The sequence below is a fragment of the Rhinopithecus roxellana genome, chromosome 3 (genome assembly GCF_007565055.1).
Source record: "Rhinopithecus roxellana isolate Shanxi Qingling chromosome 3, ASM756505v1, whole genome shotgun sequence".
Lineage (NCBI taxonomy): Eukaryota > Metazoa > Chordata > Mammalia > Primates > Cercopithecidae > Rhinopithecus > Rhinopithecus roxellana.
The window spans coordinates 9,643,405-9,659,499 of record NC_044551.1 but is presented as its reverse complement, the minus strand read 5'-3'; the positions used below and the strand labels follow the sequence as shown (position 1 = coordinate 9,659,499).

The 16,095-nt window shown below is 41.8% G+C and overlaps 2 protein-coding genes across 4 annotated transcripts in view; one reads left to right on the top strand and one right to left on the bottom strand.

Annotated features, from left to right (window-relative positions):
- Positions 1–2,960, top strand: part of MTREX (Mtr4 exosome RNA helicase) — a 130,914-nt gene extending 127,954 nt beyond the window's left edge. The window contains exons 26-27 of one of the 2 annotated variants that reach the window (XM_010386472.2): positions 881–985; positions 2,690–2,960. In XM_010386472.2, the coding sequence (XP_010384774.1) occupies positions 881–985; positions 2,690–2,742 (158 nt within the window). In that variant the 3' untranslated portion in view covers positions 2,743–2,960. Of the gene's footprint in view, positions 1–880; positions 986–1,605; positions 2,147–2,689 lie in introns of those variants that run through there. The other variant, XM_010386473.2, reaches the window with a different exon arrangement.
- The window catches only part of PLPP1 (phospholipid phosphatase 1), a 112,101-nt gene continuing 98,830 nt past the window's right edge, over positions 2,825–16,095 (bottom strand). For both annotated transcript variants that reach the window (XM_010386475.2, XM_010386476.2), the window contains exons 5-6: positions 3,801–3,977; positions 2,825–3,300 (exon numbers count right to left, since the gene is read on the bottom strand). In XM_010386475.2, the coding sequence (XP_010384777.1) occupies positions 3,172–3,300; positions 3,801–3,977 (306 nt within the window). In that variant the 3' untranslated portion in view covers positions 2,825–3,171. The remainder of the gene's footprint in view (positions 3,301–3,800; positions 3,978–16,095) is intronic.

The following is a 16,095-nucleotide window of genomic DNA, read 5'->3' as shown; positions in this document are numbered from 1 at the left end:
GTATTGGAGCCTGCATTCCTAGCAGCTGAGAATAGAAATAACAAATAATTATTATTAATTTAATAATAGTGTAAATAGTTCATTGTTCCTACAGATTGCATTTTGAGAACTGGTATTCCTAATGTATTTCATATATTAAAAATGAAGTCACAAGCATTTTAGATTTAGGCAGGTAGCACTTAGAGAAAGGATCTCAGAATCTCTGCCCCTCTTTGCACAAGTCTAGCAAAACTGAAACTATGTTTATAGCTCCAGCTTTGATACAAACACTTTTTTCAGACAGATTCTAGACCCATAGGAAAAGGCTTCTTTCCTTGTGCTCCTTGAGAACACTCTGTAAAGAACGCACTAATGAAAGAATCTAAAGTCAAAAAGAATGAATGCATCTTTAAAATGACAAATTTTATCTTGTTACTCTCCTACTAAAAACAGTCTGTTGCATTCTATGAGATGGTGTGGTGTCCAGATGCCTCACTAGGCCACTCAGGGTCCTTGAATGGCTGCGGTTTGCCAGGCTTTTCTGCATTGTCATGGTGGTCCTTCCCTTGTTGATACTGCTTGGTTCTTACACAGATTATGTCATCCTTGTAGCCTTCACCCAAAGTTGCTCCCTCCTCCTAGGGCATTTTGTTTTCCTGCTTAATACCAAGTGTCAGCACATTAGTAGTAAACAGGTATCTCTCTACCATTAGTCAAAGGTGGGAGTTAAGCCTTTCATCTTTGTAGCCTTCCCCAGTACCTAACAGGTTTGCTACCTGATTTACTTCATAGGAAGTCCCTCAGAGTATTATCCTTTGTTCTCCTGCCTTGCCTCTTAACAAAAATTCTGCTGTTCCTGATTATTTCCATTTTACCAGTGTTTTGTTCCTTTTCTATCCAGGCAGCATAATTCGTTGTATGAGGCGCCTGGAAGAATTGCTTCGACAAATGTGTCAAGCAGCAAAAGCCATTGGAAACACTGAGCTGGAAAATAAATTTGCAGAAGGTCAGTATCAAATGCATAAGCTGTTTCTAATTTAGACAATTTTGTGAAGCAAATCTTGAGCCCTGGACCACAACCCAGGAGGACATTTTGAGATATTCTTCACTGCATTGTCATGGAGAGCTATCTACTAGTGTTTCTATAAAATTTAGTGTGTTGGGGGAAAAGTTGAGATTTTACATATACATCCATTTACATATATTAATTGTACACTACATGCCAGGCATTGTTTTAAGCACTAGGGAATATAGTGAACAGAAAGACACCCCTGCCTTCATGGAGTTTACATTCTAGTGTGGGGAGATAGTAAGTCAACAATTTATCAGACGGTGATAAAGTCTATAAGCAGAAAAGACAATAGAATTGGCAGATGGATACAAGGGTCTAGGGCCTCCACAGGGAAGGTGGCAGTTAAGCCCCTTGGTGTATGCTTAATATACATGAACACCAGCAAGAGGCCAGTATGGCTGGAGTAGAATGGGTGGTGAGTAAAGTAGTAGGGGTTGAAGTGAGAAATTTCCTAGCCGCAGGCTTCTCAACTCTGCAGTGATTGGAGGTGTGGAGCTTGGGAGTGACCTGCCCTAACTTGGACTTTACAAGGTAATTCTTGCTCTTACCTTCAGGGCAAGTCTGTAGAGTAGCACAGTAGAAGCGGGGAGACCAGATCAAGAAAGGATGGCTAAACCAAGGTAGTAGTAATGGGGTGGTGTGGGGGGACAAGGGGCATAAGCATGTCTGTAAATAGTTTTGTCATGTCTACTGAATCTTGACCAAGAAAAAGGACTAAGTTATAACCACATGGTTGCTGAGTCAGTCAATGCTAGTGATTTCTATTAACAACTTAGTGTCCTAAGAAGAGGTTTGCAAAAGCTGGCTTATATTTCCACATTGTTGATAAATGCAGGCCTGTTTAATGATTCAGAGTTGAAGTGTAGGTGTCAAAAGTTTAAAAAATAATTTGTAATCAAAATTTGTATTTGTCCTTCCTAAGCCTAGAAAAACTTTAACATGGGAACTGAAAAAAACAGTGTCTTCTGATATAGGTTGAAAATCCAAGTCTTTGGATTTACATTTCTTTAGACAGACAGTTTAGTCCTTCCTAGAATTTATTTTTTTATTTTTTATTTTTATTTTTTATTATTTTTATTTTTTTTTGTGGAGACAGAGTGGTATTCACATATATTTCGCTCTTGTTGCCCAGGGTGGAGTGCAGTGGTGCGATCTCAGCTCACTGCAACCTCTGCCTCAAGTGATTCTCCTGCCTCAGCCTCCCAAGTAACTGCAACTACAGGCATGCGCAACCATGCCTGGCTAATTTTGTATTTCTAGTAGAGACGGGGTCTCTCCATGTTGGTCAGGCTTGTCTTGAACTCCCAACCTCAGGTGATCCTCCCGCCTCGGCCTCCCAAAGTGCTGGGATTACAGGCATGAGTCACTGCGCCCGACCTAGAATTTATCTTTTTAAACAGTTCTAGATACCGCCTTCCTGACCAGCCCCCATGGAGTATTTCAGAGTCAAAAGAAGAGGGGTCTGGCTTCTGTTTTCCACCTCACCGAGGTGGCTGCACATTCCTCTAGGTGTTCAGCAAGGTGTTTGACTTTCCAGGCTGCTCTCTCACCAGTTCAATCAGGGTTTAAAACTTCGGTAGAGACAGGTTAGGTGTTTTGTGGTCTTGAAAGTTTAAACCTTACTTTCTTTTCTCTTAGGAATCACCAAAATCAAGAGAGATATTGTGTTTGCTGCCAGCCTCTACTTGTAGAGTCAGCTAAAGGAATGTGAGATTTTAAATTATTCACCACCTGTTTTGATTACAGTTGACTACAAATGCCTACAAGTGTGGATTTGGTTGTCCCATACATTTTTAATGTGTATTTAAATCAGACATCATTCATGGAAAGCATATTACATACATGTTTATACATAAGCATTACATTTTTTAATAAAAATGTATACAGGTGGGGCACTGTTTTGGTGGAAGGCTTGGAGTTTTTTAAATGAATTTAGAGCTATTAGATAACCACTGTGTTAAAGGTAACTATGTACACACAAAGTGGGCATCCAAGAGGCATAGCAGCAGTAGCAGTCTTTAAAGGCTTATACACTGGGAAGAAAGATGCATCCTCTTGTCTTGTGGCAATCCTTTTCCTTTAGAAAACAGGCCAGCTTCACCTGGGCACCCTGCTGCCCTTCAAGGCTGGTGATTGCTCTGATAGTGATTCCCCGTTGTTGTTGTTTCATGCAGAGTTGTGTGAGAGTCCTCCTCTTTTCTTTCTTTAAAAGAAGTTCTTTCTTTGAAGAAATCCGATACATATACAGCCTGCAGTGCAAAATATTTAATTTAGATCAAGTTAAAAACTTGTGATCAACAGCATCCTGAGATAAATATAAAGAAAAGGATGTACTTTGGGGGTGTACAGATTAAGCATATAAAAAATTAGAGACTAACTGGGATTTTTTTAAAGATTATTCCAAATTAAGAGTTGCTTTGTTCTGTCTTCAGCAAATAGCTTCATTTTGCCAATACTTAATAAAAGAGTTATTTCTACATGTGAATTTGTTTTTTCAATTTATACCCCCCTAAAAAAATATTTCTAGCCAGAGCTTTTTACAATAAAAATACTAAGATTTTACAAAAATACCAAGTTTTACAAAGAGTAACCTAGTTTTTAACCTGCTGTGTATCCTGAAGTGACTTTTAATAACACTGAGATTCTTGCCCACTGCACAGTTTTCTCACTGGGGATTTTTTTTTTTCTCTATTTACTTATCTAAATGTTTAACAATATCAAGATGTAGGCTGTTGACCTGTATACTTACAACTAATACTGCAACCAGAGCTCCCTGAATGAGTCCAGTCAACACATCACTCCAGTGGTGTTTGTAATCAGAAACTCGAGAAAGGCCCACATAAATGGATACGGCAACAAGACCAAATTGCAGTGTGGGGCGTAAGAGTCTTGCCCAGTCTCCCTTCATCCTGGCTTGAAGATAAAGCTAAAAGAAAAGAATAGAGAACGTAGTTTATTTAACATAACAACGCAAAAGTTTTATATTAAGGAAGGGTTGGCATTTAAAATGATTATCGAAGTATTATTATATAGGGAACAGGACTTCTAGGCAAACATTCATGTACGCATTAATGCCTAAATGTTAATCCTTTAAAGAAACAAAATCGTTGCCCTACTAACTTGTTCAGAAGAATCTATTGCCAGTCTAGCTGTAACACCCTTCAAACTGTATACAAACAAGTGTTACCTTGTTTATGGTTTTCTAAACAGGATTTCAGGGACAGTTCCTCCCCTTCCAATTTGGGTTATAATTCTGATAGTCAAGACCAGTGCCTGCCATTGGTTTTTTTGTTTGTTTGTTTTCCTTAAAGAAATGGGGCTTTGCCCTGTTGCCCAGACTGGAGTGCAGTGGTGTAGTCATAGCTCACTGCATCCTCAAACTCCTGGGCTCAAGCAGTCCTTCCATCTCAGCTTCCCAAGTAGGTGGGACTATAGGTACATGCCACTGAGCCCAGCTAATTGTTTTCATTTTTATTTTTTGTAGAGATGGGGGTCTCGCTATGTTGCGCAGGCTAGTCTGAAACTCCTCGTCTCAAGCAACCCGCCTGCATTGGCCTCTCAAAGTGCTGGGATTACAGACATGCGCCACCGCCTGACCCAGTATCGTCATTAATTCTGAGTCTTGGGATAAAGTGCTAGCATTCTGGGCACAGGTTGCCCTTGCTCTGGGCAACCTGTGGGACTATTTGATTAATTCACCAAAGAGAGCTCTTCTACCCTCCAACTATTTAACAAGGCAACTGAGACTAAATAATCTGTATTTGCAAGTAATATAGGTTGTAGGTTAGTTATGATCCAGCAAAGAAGTGTATTCTTTCAGTAGTACCTGTACCCCCTTTAAGTTCTGTGACTTTTCTGTACACTAATCAGACCTAAGAAATTTCCCTTTCTCCTGTCAGTCTGCCTTTGACTTTGGGTGCATCCCTAAAGATTTTATACAGAAATGATTCTTTTTAGGGAGTCCAATAACAATATAATTTTTAACATTCCGTTTAAAATTCTGTTCAGTAATTTATGACTCGTAGACTTAATTAAATGCAGTCCTTAGAAAACAATATACATAGCTCTCCCCATGGACACTGCCTATTTAAAATAGATGACACAAATCAATTCCCAGCTCTCTGGGCACTGCCATGGGTGTTCAGTTCCCAAAAGCTGGCAAAGACCCAGGGCTTATCTAATTTTATCAAGTACTTAGTATAAACCATCTAGTTCTAAAAGAACACACCAGCTGTTTAACTGAGTCTGACTCATCAGCCAGTTTAAGTACCACTGGCTTTCTGCAGAATTGTTATTTTTGTTTGTTGTTCAAGCTGAGAAAAAAGTGAGTTGTAAAATCAAACATATCAACTCTAAAATGGACTTAAGCTAGTCCCATGCTACTTCCAACCCGAAGGAAACTCAGAGCCAGGACATCAAGGCCTTTCCTCTTTCAAGATTCTAAAATCCCTGTAGCAATATTTTCATTCTAAGAACCCTGACTTTAACTGTAGGTAGCCTGCAAACTCATATTGAGTATTATTTTCTCCAGATTGCTTCCCCAACGTGCCAGTGAAAAGAATTAACATTTACTTACATCATCAGTAATCAACTAAGCTCCAACACTTTTTGTGGGGAGGAGGGGCGGAGGGGACAGACTTTCGCTCTTGTTGCCCAGGCTGGAGTGCAGTGGTGCAATCTCGGCTCACTGCAACCTCCGCCTCCCGGGTTCAAGCGATCCTCCTGCCTCAGCCTCCCGAGTAGCTGGGATTACAGGCACCTGCCACCACGCCCAGGTAATTTTCTGTATTTTTAGTAGTGACAGGGTTTCACTATGTTGGTCAGGCTGGTCTCGAACTCATGACCTCAGGCGATCCACCTACCTCAGCCTCCCAAAGTGCTGGGATTACAGGCGTGAGCCACCACACCCAGCATGCTCCAACACTTTGAAGTGAAGTCTTTCCCCCTATAAATAGCTGGTTTTCTCCTTGCACATCTACCCAAGAATAGAGGTTTCCCCCATCAGTGAAACTCTGACCATAGACGCAGAAATTATTTCACCATGAGAGTTCTGGGTTTCCCCAGTTGCGGTTCTGTACCTAACCTTGTGCTCTAGGGTTTGGCTTCTCTAGTGACAAATAGTCATGGCCTGAGTGTGATTCCTACGTGCCTATACTGTGTTTCCCTGGGTCAGGGTACTCGGTGTAGCTCTGTGAAGACTTCCATTTCTGCAGAGCTCAAGAAAGTGGACACCCTGAATTTCTCAGACCTTGGGTCAACTTGAGTTCCACAGCTGACATGCCCAGAAATCCAGACTGGCTTTTCCCCTCCCATCTTGCCAGCAAAAGTTTCCTATATGAGTAGGTTCAACAAAGGTAAAAGGTAGTGTCTTTCTGGTGGTTCTGCTTTGATTGTGAGCAAAGCAAACACTTGACATGACTTCCTTTAAAAGAAAGTCCATTCCGTTAGCTTTCCCTAACTGCCACTGAAAAGTTGAATGTCTGAAGCTTCTCAGTACTGTTCTATTAGAACTAGATAGAGGGGACATAGCTCATGTTTCAGTGTCAAGGCTAATAGCAAAAAGGCTGTATAGGTTCCTTCCTTTGCAGATTCCACTCTTCTCTCCTCCCCATACATGCCATTTGCCAACCTTATCGATTAAACCCATTCTAGGTAAGCCATTCAGTTACTTCTGTTTTAAGAGTTAGAACTTACAGAGCTCGATGACCAATACAGTGTGTGGTACCAGACAGGCTCAGGAGCAACATGATTACTTTTAAATTCCCCTTCTAGATGGAATTGCCCATTCACAGTCAGTCCTATTTGGACCACATAGCCCTGCCTTCTCCCTGCGTACCCATATCTCCCTGCACTGACTAGATGACTTAACACCAGATGTCACCCAGAGATCTGCTGGGCTGTATTTTGTCTCTGGAATTTATACCAGAAATATGAAGGTATTCTCTAATTTCAAAAGTAGTAGGAAGATGCCTAATGGGTACATAAATGGTAGAGGACAGCAAGCCATTTAGTAGAAAACAATGGAGTGGGTTTCAAGATGGCTGACTAAAGTGCCCCTGGTACTTGCTTTCTTCTTGAAGAACCACCAAAACAGTACTAGATAAATCACACTTTGAATAGATCACCTAAGACAGACTGCTGGAATTTAACACCAGAATGACAGGAAACACCTGAGGCAAGTAAGAAGAGGGAAGCAAGGCAGGGTGCTTGGCAGGGATTGGTTGGGGAGGCTCCCCCATGCTGGAGAAGGGTAAGTGACCTCCAACAGTCAGCATCCACATTCCCATTGTGAAGTCCTGCAATCCCAGCCATAGGAGAAACCCTCAACCCACACAAATAGGGAGCCTGGGGACTGCATGATGGCACTGCTCCAGATAGGGAGCTCATCCCTGCCCTCTCCCCTGCCCCACCCTCTCCCCTGCCCCAGTCCTAAGCAGCTACAGCAGGGCACCATTTTGAGAGCCCAGCCCCCAGCAGACTGCATCCTTCCCTGAGGCCCAACAGTCCCTGCATGTCCACATCTCTGGAACCCCATTAAAGTCCCCCACCCACAGCTGGGTGCTGCTGTAGGGCCAAAGTATACAAGCCACTAGCAGTGAGCCAGCAGAGCCACTACTGTGCATTGTCAAGCCTGATTACAGGCTACCCTGCCCCACAGATACCATCTGGGGCCAAAGTGCATGCTCCCAACCACCTGTTTATGGCTGCTGCCACAGAAAAACACCCCTACCTACCACGGCCAAGTCCTATACACACCACTGAGGGACCTATCCAGCCTGGCTCCACCTACCCCCGTGCCCAAGCACAACCATCGGGTGTTGGAGGATGCACCTATCATTAACACCTGAGCACTCCTTCCAGGGGCCTCAGGAAGGGACCACCCAACCTACTGCTACCACCACCCACTGTACCACCTATGGGGCCTGGGGGCTAGCCACCCAGCCATCACAGTCACCACCAACACCAGCGCAAACCACTTGAGAATCAGGGTTGTCCTGCCACTGCCCGCACCACACCTGCTGTCTATGGGCAGCAAGCCCGAGGATCTGCCCACCATGCTACTGCTGGCATCCAAGCAAGCTTCCTGGAGGCCCAAGAATCAGCTCACCTGGACCCTCTAACATCACTGCCAGCATACACTGCCCCGGGGCCTAAGGACAGGCATGCTCAGCCTGCTGCTGCCACTCTTGGGGCTGGAGGATGGGCCCACCTGATGTTCCCACCTCCAGCAAATGCTTCCTTGCAGCAACTAACAACTGCACCTTAAGCTGCTGAGGAAATCACACACAACTGAGACTGTCTACAGCCAAAGAAATCGTACTGAGACTACACTAATGCATGCACCTGGAATCAAAGCCAAAGTGATGTACCCAACCAACACCACAGATAGATACATCTTACGGAAAATATCCTCCCCTATGAAGGCAAATTCAAAAAATTGGAAGAAGTGACTGTTAAAGCAGATGTACAGATACCGAAATATGGATTCAAGAAACATGAAGAAGGAAATACGACACTTCCAAAGGAACATGGTAATTTTCTAGCAACAGATTCCAATGAAGAAATGTGTGAAATCTCAGAAAAAGAATTCAAAATAATGATTCAAAAAAAATTGAAAAAGCTCAATGAGATACAAGAAAACACAGAAATCAGAAAAATAATACAAAGAAATCAGAAAAACCATTTAGGATATGAATGAGAAACTTCCCAAAGAGCTAGATATAAAAAAAATTTTCTGAAACTGAAGAATTCATTGAATGAAATGCAAAATAGATCCAACAGTTTCAACGATAGACTGTGTCAAGCAGAACTTTATAACTTAAAAATAGGTCTTTTGAACCCAGACAGATAAAAATAAGGAAGAATGAGCAACAGCTATGTGACATATGTGACACCATAAAGTGATCAAATATTCAAATTTCTGGTGTCTCAGAAAACAGAGAGAAAACAAAAGGGATAGGAAACCTATAAGTAATACCTGAAAACTTCGCAAGTCCAGCAAGAGATTTAGACACCCAGATACAGGAAGCTTAGAGAACTCCAAACAGATGCAATTTAAAAATTCATGGCATATTACAGTCAAACTGTCAAAAGTCAGAGAATAAAACAGCAAGAGAAAAGTATCAAGTCACTTAGAAGGGGAACACCTATCAGACTAACAGTGAATTTCTCAGCAGCCACCTTACAGGCTAGGAGAAAATGGGATGATGTACTGAATGTGCTGAAAGAAAAATAAAGCCCACCAGACAAAGACTAATCTCAGATCATGATGGAATAAAACTATAAATCAATAATGAGGAACTTGGGAAATTGTACAAATGCATGAAAATTAAACAACATGCTCCTGAATGACCACTGGGTCAAGGAAGAAATGAAGAAGGAAATAAAAAATTTCTTGCAACAAATGAAAATAGAGACAGGACCGAAACTCAAAAGCAATGCTAGGAGGTAAATTAATACCAATAAATGCCTACATCAAAAATCTAGAAAGATTTCAGTAAATAATCTAACAATGCACCTCAAGGTAGTAGAAAAACAAGAACAAACTCAAAATTGGTGGAAGGAAATACTAAAGAGCAGAGCAGAACTAAACAAAATGAACTTTTAAAAGTACAAAGGATCAACAAAAAAAAAGTTGCTTTTATGAAAGGATAAACAAAATCGACGAGAAAAAAACCCAAATAAATTCAGAAATGAAAAAGACATTACAACTGATAACACAGAAATACAAAAGAACATCTGAGACTATCTCCAATCATCTATTTGGAGATAGGCTCTCACTGTTGCCCAGGCTGGAGCACAGTGGTGTGATCATCACTCACTGTAACCTCAGCCTCCTGGGTTCAAGTGATCCTCCCGTCTCAGCCTTCTGAACAGCTGGGACTACAGGAGCGTGCCAGCATGCCTGACTGATTTTTCTTTTTCTTTTTTGGTGGAGACAGGGATACCTGTTTTGGATAAGACAAGGATGCCTATTTTGACCCCTCCTATTCAGCATAGCAGTGAAGACCTAACCCTGAGCAATGAGGCAAGAAAAGGAAATAAAGGGGCCAGGGGTGGTGGCTCATGCCTGTAATCCCAGCACTTTGGAAGGCCAAGGTGGGCAGATCGCCTGAGGTCAGGAGTTCAAAACAGCCTGGGCAACTTGGTGACACCCCATCTCTACAAAAAAAATACGAAAAATTAGCCAGGCTCGGTGGCATGCGCCTGTGATCCCAGCTATTTGGGACGCTGAGTTGGAAGGATCACTGCTTAAGCCCAGGACAATTAGGTTGCAGTGAGCTGAGATCGTGCCACTGCACTGCAGCCTGGGTGACAGGGAGACCTTGTCTCGAAAAGAAAAAAAATAAAGGCATCCAAGTTGTAAAACAGGAAATCAAACTGTCCCTCTTTGCAGACAATATGATCTTATATGTAGAAAAACCTAAAGACTCTACCAAAAAACTCTTAGATCTGATAAATTCAGCAAAATTAAAGGATACAAAATCAACATACAAAAATCTCCAGCTTTTTTTTTTTTTTTTTTTTTTTTTTTGACAGAGTCTCACTCTGTCACCCAGGCTGGAGTGCAGTAGCACAATCTCAGCTCACTGCAACCTCCGCCTCCTAGGTTCAAGCAATTCTCCTGCCTCAGCCTCCTGAGTAGCTGGGACTACAGGCGCATGCCACCACGCCTGGCTAATTTTTTCCATTTCCAGTAGAGACAGGGTTTCACTGTGTTAGCTAGGATGGTCTTGATCTCCTGACCTCATGATTTGCCTGCCTCATCCTCCCAAAGTGCTGGGACTAACAGGTGTGAGCCACCATGCCCGCCAATCTCTAGCATTTCTATGCAACAATAGTGAATTAGCAGAGAAAGAAATCAAGGTCAGGCCTGGCACTGTGGCTCACGCCTGTAATCCCAGCACTTTGGGAGGCCGAAGCAGGTGGATCACTTGAGGTCAGGAGTTCAAAACCAGCCTGGCCAACATGGTGAAACCCTGTCTCTACTAAAAATACAAGAATCAGCCAGGTCTATGCCTGTAATCCTAGCTACTGGGGAGACTGAGGCAGGAGAATCACTTGAACTTGGGAGGTGAAGGTTGCAGTGAGTTGTGATCGCACCACTGCACTCCAGCCTGGGAAACAAAGCGAGACTCCGTCTCAAAAAAAAAAAGAAAAGAAAAGAAATCAAGAGAGCAATCCCATTAACAATAGCTACAAAAAGAGAAAAGAAAAAAAGAAAAGAAGCTAGGGATCTATTTAACCAAGGAGGTGAAAGAACTCTACAAAGGAAACTACAAAACACTGGTGAAAGAAAATGCAGAGAACAGAAACAGATGGAAAGATATCCCATGCATAAAGATCAGAAGAATTAATATGGTTAAAATGACCAAACTACCCAAAGCAATGTACAGATTCAGTGCAACCTCTGTCAAAACACCAATGACATTTTGTACAGAACTAGAAAAAAAATCCTAACATTCATACAGAATTAAAAAAGAGCCAGAGGAGCCAGAGTAATACTGAGCAAAATGAAAAAAAAAAGCTTAGAGGCATCACACTACCTGACTTCATATTACAAGGCTATAGTAACCAAAACAGCACAGTATTGGTATAAAAACAGACTCATCAGTAACCAATGAAACAATAGATTCCAGAAATAAATCCACGTATTTACAGCCAACTGACTTTTGACAGAGGTGCCAAGAACATACAATAGAGACACTCTCGTCAATAAATGGTGCTGGGAAAATTGGATATCCATATGCAGAAGAATGAAATTGAACCCCTATCTCTCAAGTAAGATGGATTACAGACTTAAATGTAAGACCTGAAACAATAAAACTAATAGAAGAAAACATAACTTCAGGATATTGGTCTGGGCAAAGATTTTATGGCTAAGACCTTGAACACAGAGGCAACAAAAACAAAAATAGACAAATGGGATTATATTAAACTAAAAACCTTCTGCACAGCAAAGGAAACAATCAGGAGAAGAAAGAATCTGTTGAATGGGAGAAAATATTTGCCAAATATTTATCCAGCAAGGAGCCAATATGCAGAACATATAAGGAACTCAAATAACTCAATGGTAGAAAACCAAATACTCCCACTGAAAAGTGGGCATGGGGCATGAATAGACAATTCTCAAAAGAAGATGTACAAATGGCCAATAGGTATATGAAAAAATTATCAATATCACTAACCAGGGAAATGCAAGTCAAAACCACAATCTTACCCCAGTTAGAATGGCCAGTATTAAAAAGACCAAAAAAACATAAAGAGATGCAGGTGAGGATGCAGAGAAAAGGAACTCTTCTACACTGCTGCTCAGAATATAAATTAGTACAGCCACCAGGGAAGGCAGAAAAGGGGGCCTAATCCAGGGAACTATCCTGAGGGAGATGTGCAGTGGTAACTGGGCTTTTTAAAGGGTATTAATACAAGAGATCACCTGGATCAGGGAGAATGGATGTGGGAGAATCTCCAGTCAGCTGCCCATACCAAAAAATGCTTTCCTTCCTTGCTTAAAAAGGATGACTACTTCTACTATTTGTAGTCTCTGCTCCCAAATTTGGAGGCTGTCCTGAAATACATCAAGAGTAAATGTCATTTGTCAAAAGAACACTTGAGTGTGCCACTGTGATCCCTGCTATAACGTACAGGAACACACTGTAGAACAGGTATGGAAGAGACATGGGTTTCCAGGACATACAAATTTAAAATGAAGGTTAATAGGAAAAACAGATACATCATACTTCTGACCTTCACACTCCTCCCTCCCCCATTTTCATCTATTAAAACGGGCTGGATATACAAATACCACAGGAATACAACATATGGCAAGGAAGTCAACCCTGAGGCCTCAGAAGGAAACCATAGTTAGGCTATTTCTATTCCTCCCTGTTTCTTTCTAGAGAGACTCAAAGTAAGAGCTCAGAGCAAATCAGATAACACCACTGACTGTACACAGCCCAGTTTTCAAAAGCAGAAGCTAGTGTGAGAGGAATCAGCCTTAGAAATCTACCAACATCCTCTAGGAATGCCCTCACTGGAACTAGGCATCGCTACTGGCCCTTGAGAAAAGGAAGGTTCCAGGTGTGTTTTTTCTCTCCAAAAGAGCAAAATTAGCAATGGTAAACCTCCTGAGCTTCTCTTCCAGGTAGGACTTCTGGTCTGCAGGAAGTCTTCCCCTACTGCTTTATGACTGCCCTAGTTATAAACCCCCTTTGCACGATTGGCAGTCCTGCTAGCTGCACTTCTTTTCCTTCTTGTTCATCTTGCTGTTCTGCATCAAAGCTTCCTGGGGCTTATCCTGTCACTGTAGTATCACAGTGGGAAGCCTTTGCCTCTGGCGAGCACTTCAGTGAAGAACTGCAGGTTATTGCTTCGATTCTGTCCTTTCCTCCCTTTCCCTATTTCTCGTTATGAATGTGCTACTTTAGAGCTTTCTTTACCAGAAAAGTGAATGTTAGGATTGAGAGGGATTCAGAGGCTAGAATCTCTCATCAAGCAGTACCCACTCAGGAAAACCCCAGATAAGCGCTTAGTGCTGGGTCATGTATTCTGTCTCTCTCAGCAAAGTAAAGCTTTCCACTCAAAATACGATGGAGACAAGCTACTGTCTTTAATATTTTTTTTTTTTTTTTTTTTTTTTTTTTTTTTGAGACAGAGGGCCGGGCGCAGTGGCTCACACCTGTAATCCCAGCACTTTGGGAGGCCGAGGCAGGTGGATCACCTGAGGTCAGGAGTTCGTGACCAGCCAGACCAATATGGTGAAACCCCGTTTCTACTAAAAATACAAAAAATTAGCCAGACATTGTGGCATGCGACTGAGGCTATTGCTACTCAGCTACTCGGGAGGCTGAGACAGGAGAACTGCTTGAACCCGGGAGGCGGAGGTTGCAGTGAGCCATGATCGCACCACTGCACTCCAGCCTGGGCGACAGAGCGAGACTCCGTCTCAAAAAAAAAAAAAAAAAAAAAAAAAGCTTAGCTGGGATATTACTAGAGATTCATACAAGCCATTTCCTATTTCTTAGAGCAATAAGAGCACCAAGCATCGCATTGCTCAAAATAACCAGGTGTTCAAGCCCAGAAAGGAGGGTTGCAGAAAGCTGGCCATTCCCCTTGCAGGCAGCAAATGCTTCACTGAGAAGTGCAGAGGCCTTCCTCCTAATCCCAAATGATATGGGTTGGCTGTGTCCCAACCCAAATCTCATCTTGAATTCCCACATGTTGTGGGAGGGAGCTAGTGGGAGGTAATTGAATCATGGGGGCAAGTCTTTCCCATGCTGTTCTTGTGACGGTGATTAACTCTCACGAGATCTGATGGCTTTATAAGGTGGAGTGTCCCTGCAAAAGCTTTCTCTGCCTGCCGCCATCCACATAAGATGTAACTTGCGCCTTCTCGCCTTCTGCCATGATTGTGAGGCCTCCTAAGCCACGTGGAACCGGGAGTCCAATTAAACCTCTTTCTTGTGTAAATTGCCCAGTATTGGGTATGTCTTTATCAGCAGCATGAAAACAGACTAATAAACCAACACTCCAAAACGTGTGGCTCCGCCTGTGAAGGGCCTCAGGATAGTTTTATACAGTGCACAAAGAAGATCTGGTCAAAACAAACGGAATACTCTTCATTACACAGAGCCACATCAGGAAGAAATTACAAGGTAGGCCCATTTTTTCTTTTGTGTAAAAGTTAATATTTAAAAAAAAAAACTAGAAAATTCAACATCTGTGATACTACTTAAGCATTCTTTCATTCTTTCACTATCACTGAAGGGTGGTGCTATTGCCTAGATGTTTGTGTTACCCTAAAATTTGTATACTGAATGCCTAACCCCCACGAGGCAATGGGATTAGGAAAATAGGACTTCTGTAGGTGATTAGGTCATAAGGGGTTAACCCTCATGAAAGGGATTAATGAACTAGTAAGAGACACAGGGGAGCTCCCTTGCCCCTTGCAATGTGTGAGGACATTCTACAACCTGGAAGAAGGCCCCACCATTACCCAACCATGCTGGCACCCTAATCTTAGACTTCCAGCTTCCAGACTGACAAATTTGTTTTTTATAAACCACTCAGTCTGCTGCAATTGGTTACAGCAGCCCAAACTAAGACAGGAAGGATATAACCATTTTTGGTTGAAATTTCTGAAACATTTAACTTCCATTAAAGGATCTAATTAGAATATCTCACCTTTAAAATAAATAATTGTTAAACAAGATATTTTTTGAAGCTGTTTTATTCGATTTTGCCTTTCCTTGACTAATCTTGTTAACACTTCTTAACTGTAAAATGTTATTATTGTCTCATAGCCTCTAAATATTCTGTTGTTAATAAAGAGGGTTTTTTTTTTTTTTTTTTTTTTTTTCCATTTTAAACTAGAGTCAAGGGGTCAGCTTGCAAGCTAAGAACATTTTTAAGGAGTTGTTTTTTTTTTTCCAAAAAAGAATATGTGACCTACAAAGCCTAAATATTTATTATCTGACCTTTTACTGAAAAAAAAAAAAAAAAAAAGCCAACCCCAGAACTAGACTAACAACAGCAGACTCAACACAAAGACATATACCTTCGTCTACTTATTTTGAAATAGTGCTTTTATGACCAGCCAGGCAAGCCAAATTGATTGCTCCACCTACATTTGATGACAGATCTGGCCAGAAGAACACTGGAAAGCAAGCCTCAGTTTAGTCTTCTTTGGGTTTTAATTTCACCATTTTTAGGATTCACTGAGGCACTAAATTTAGATCTTGAATCCCACCTCAAAATCAGGCAAGATTTGCGTAGGCTATGGGCCATGAGTTGTTCATCATTTGCCCAATGTTCAGCAATAATCAAGTTTGGAAAACATCACGAAATATCACCAATGCTAGGTAGTACACAGTGAATGCTAAATGAGGGATTATATGAATCTTAAGGAAAGTGGATAGTATGAAAGAGTCTGAGTGGATTTAGATAGGTGGGCAGCACTGTCTAAACACAGGGCAGGAGGCAAGGCCCAGATAAGAGGCATTTTGTGGGAGGGAGTAGAGTCTGGCTGAAACACAGATACAGGA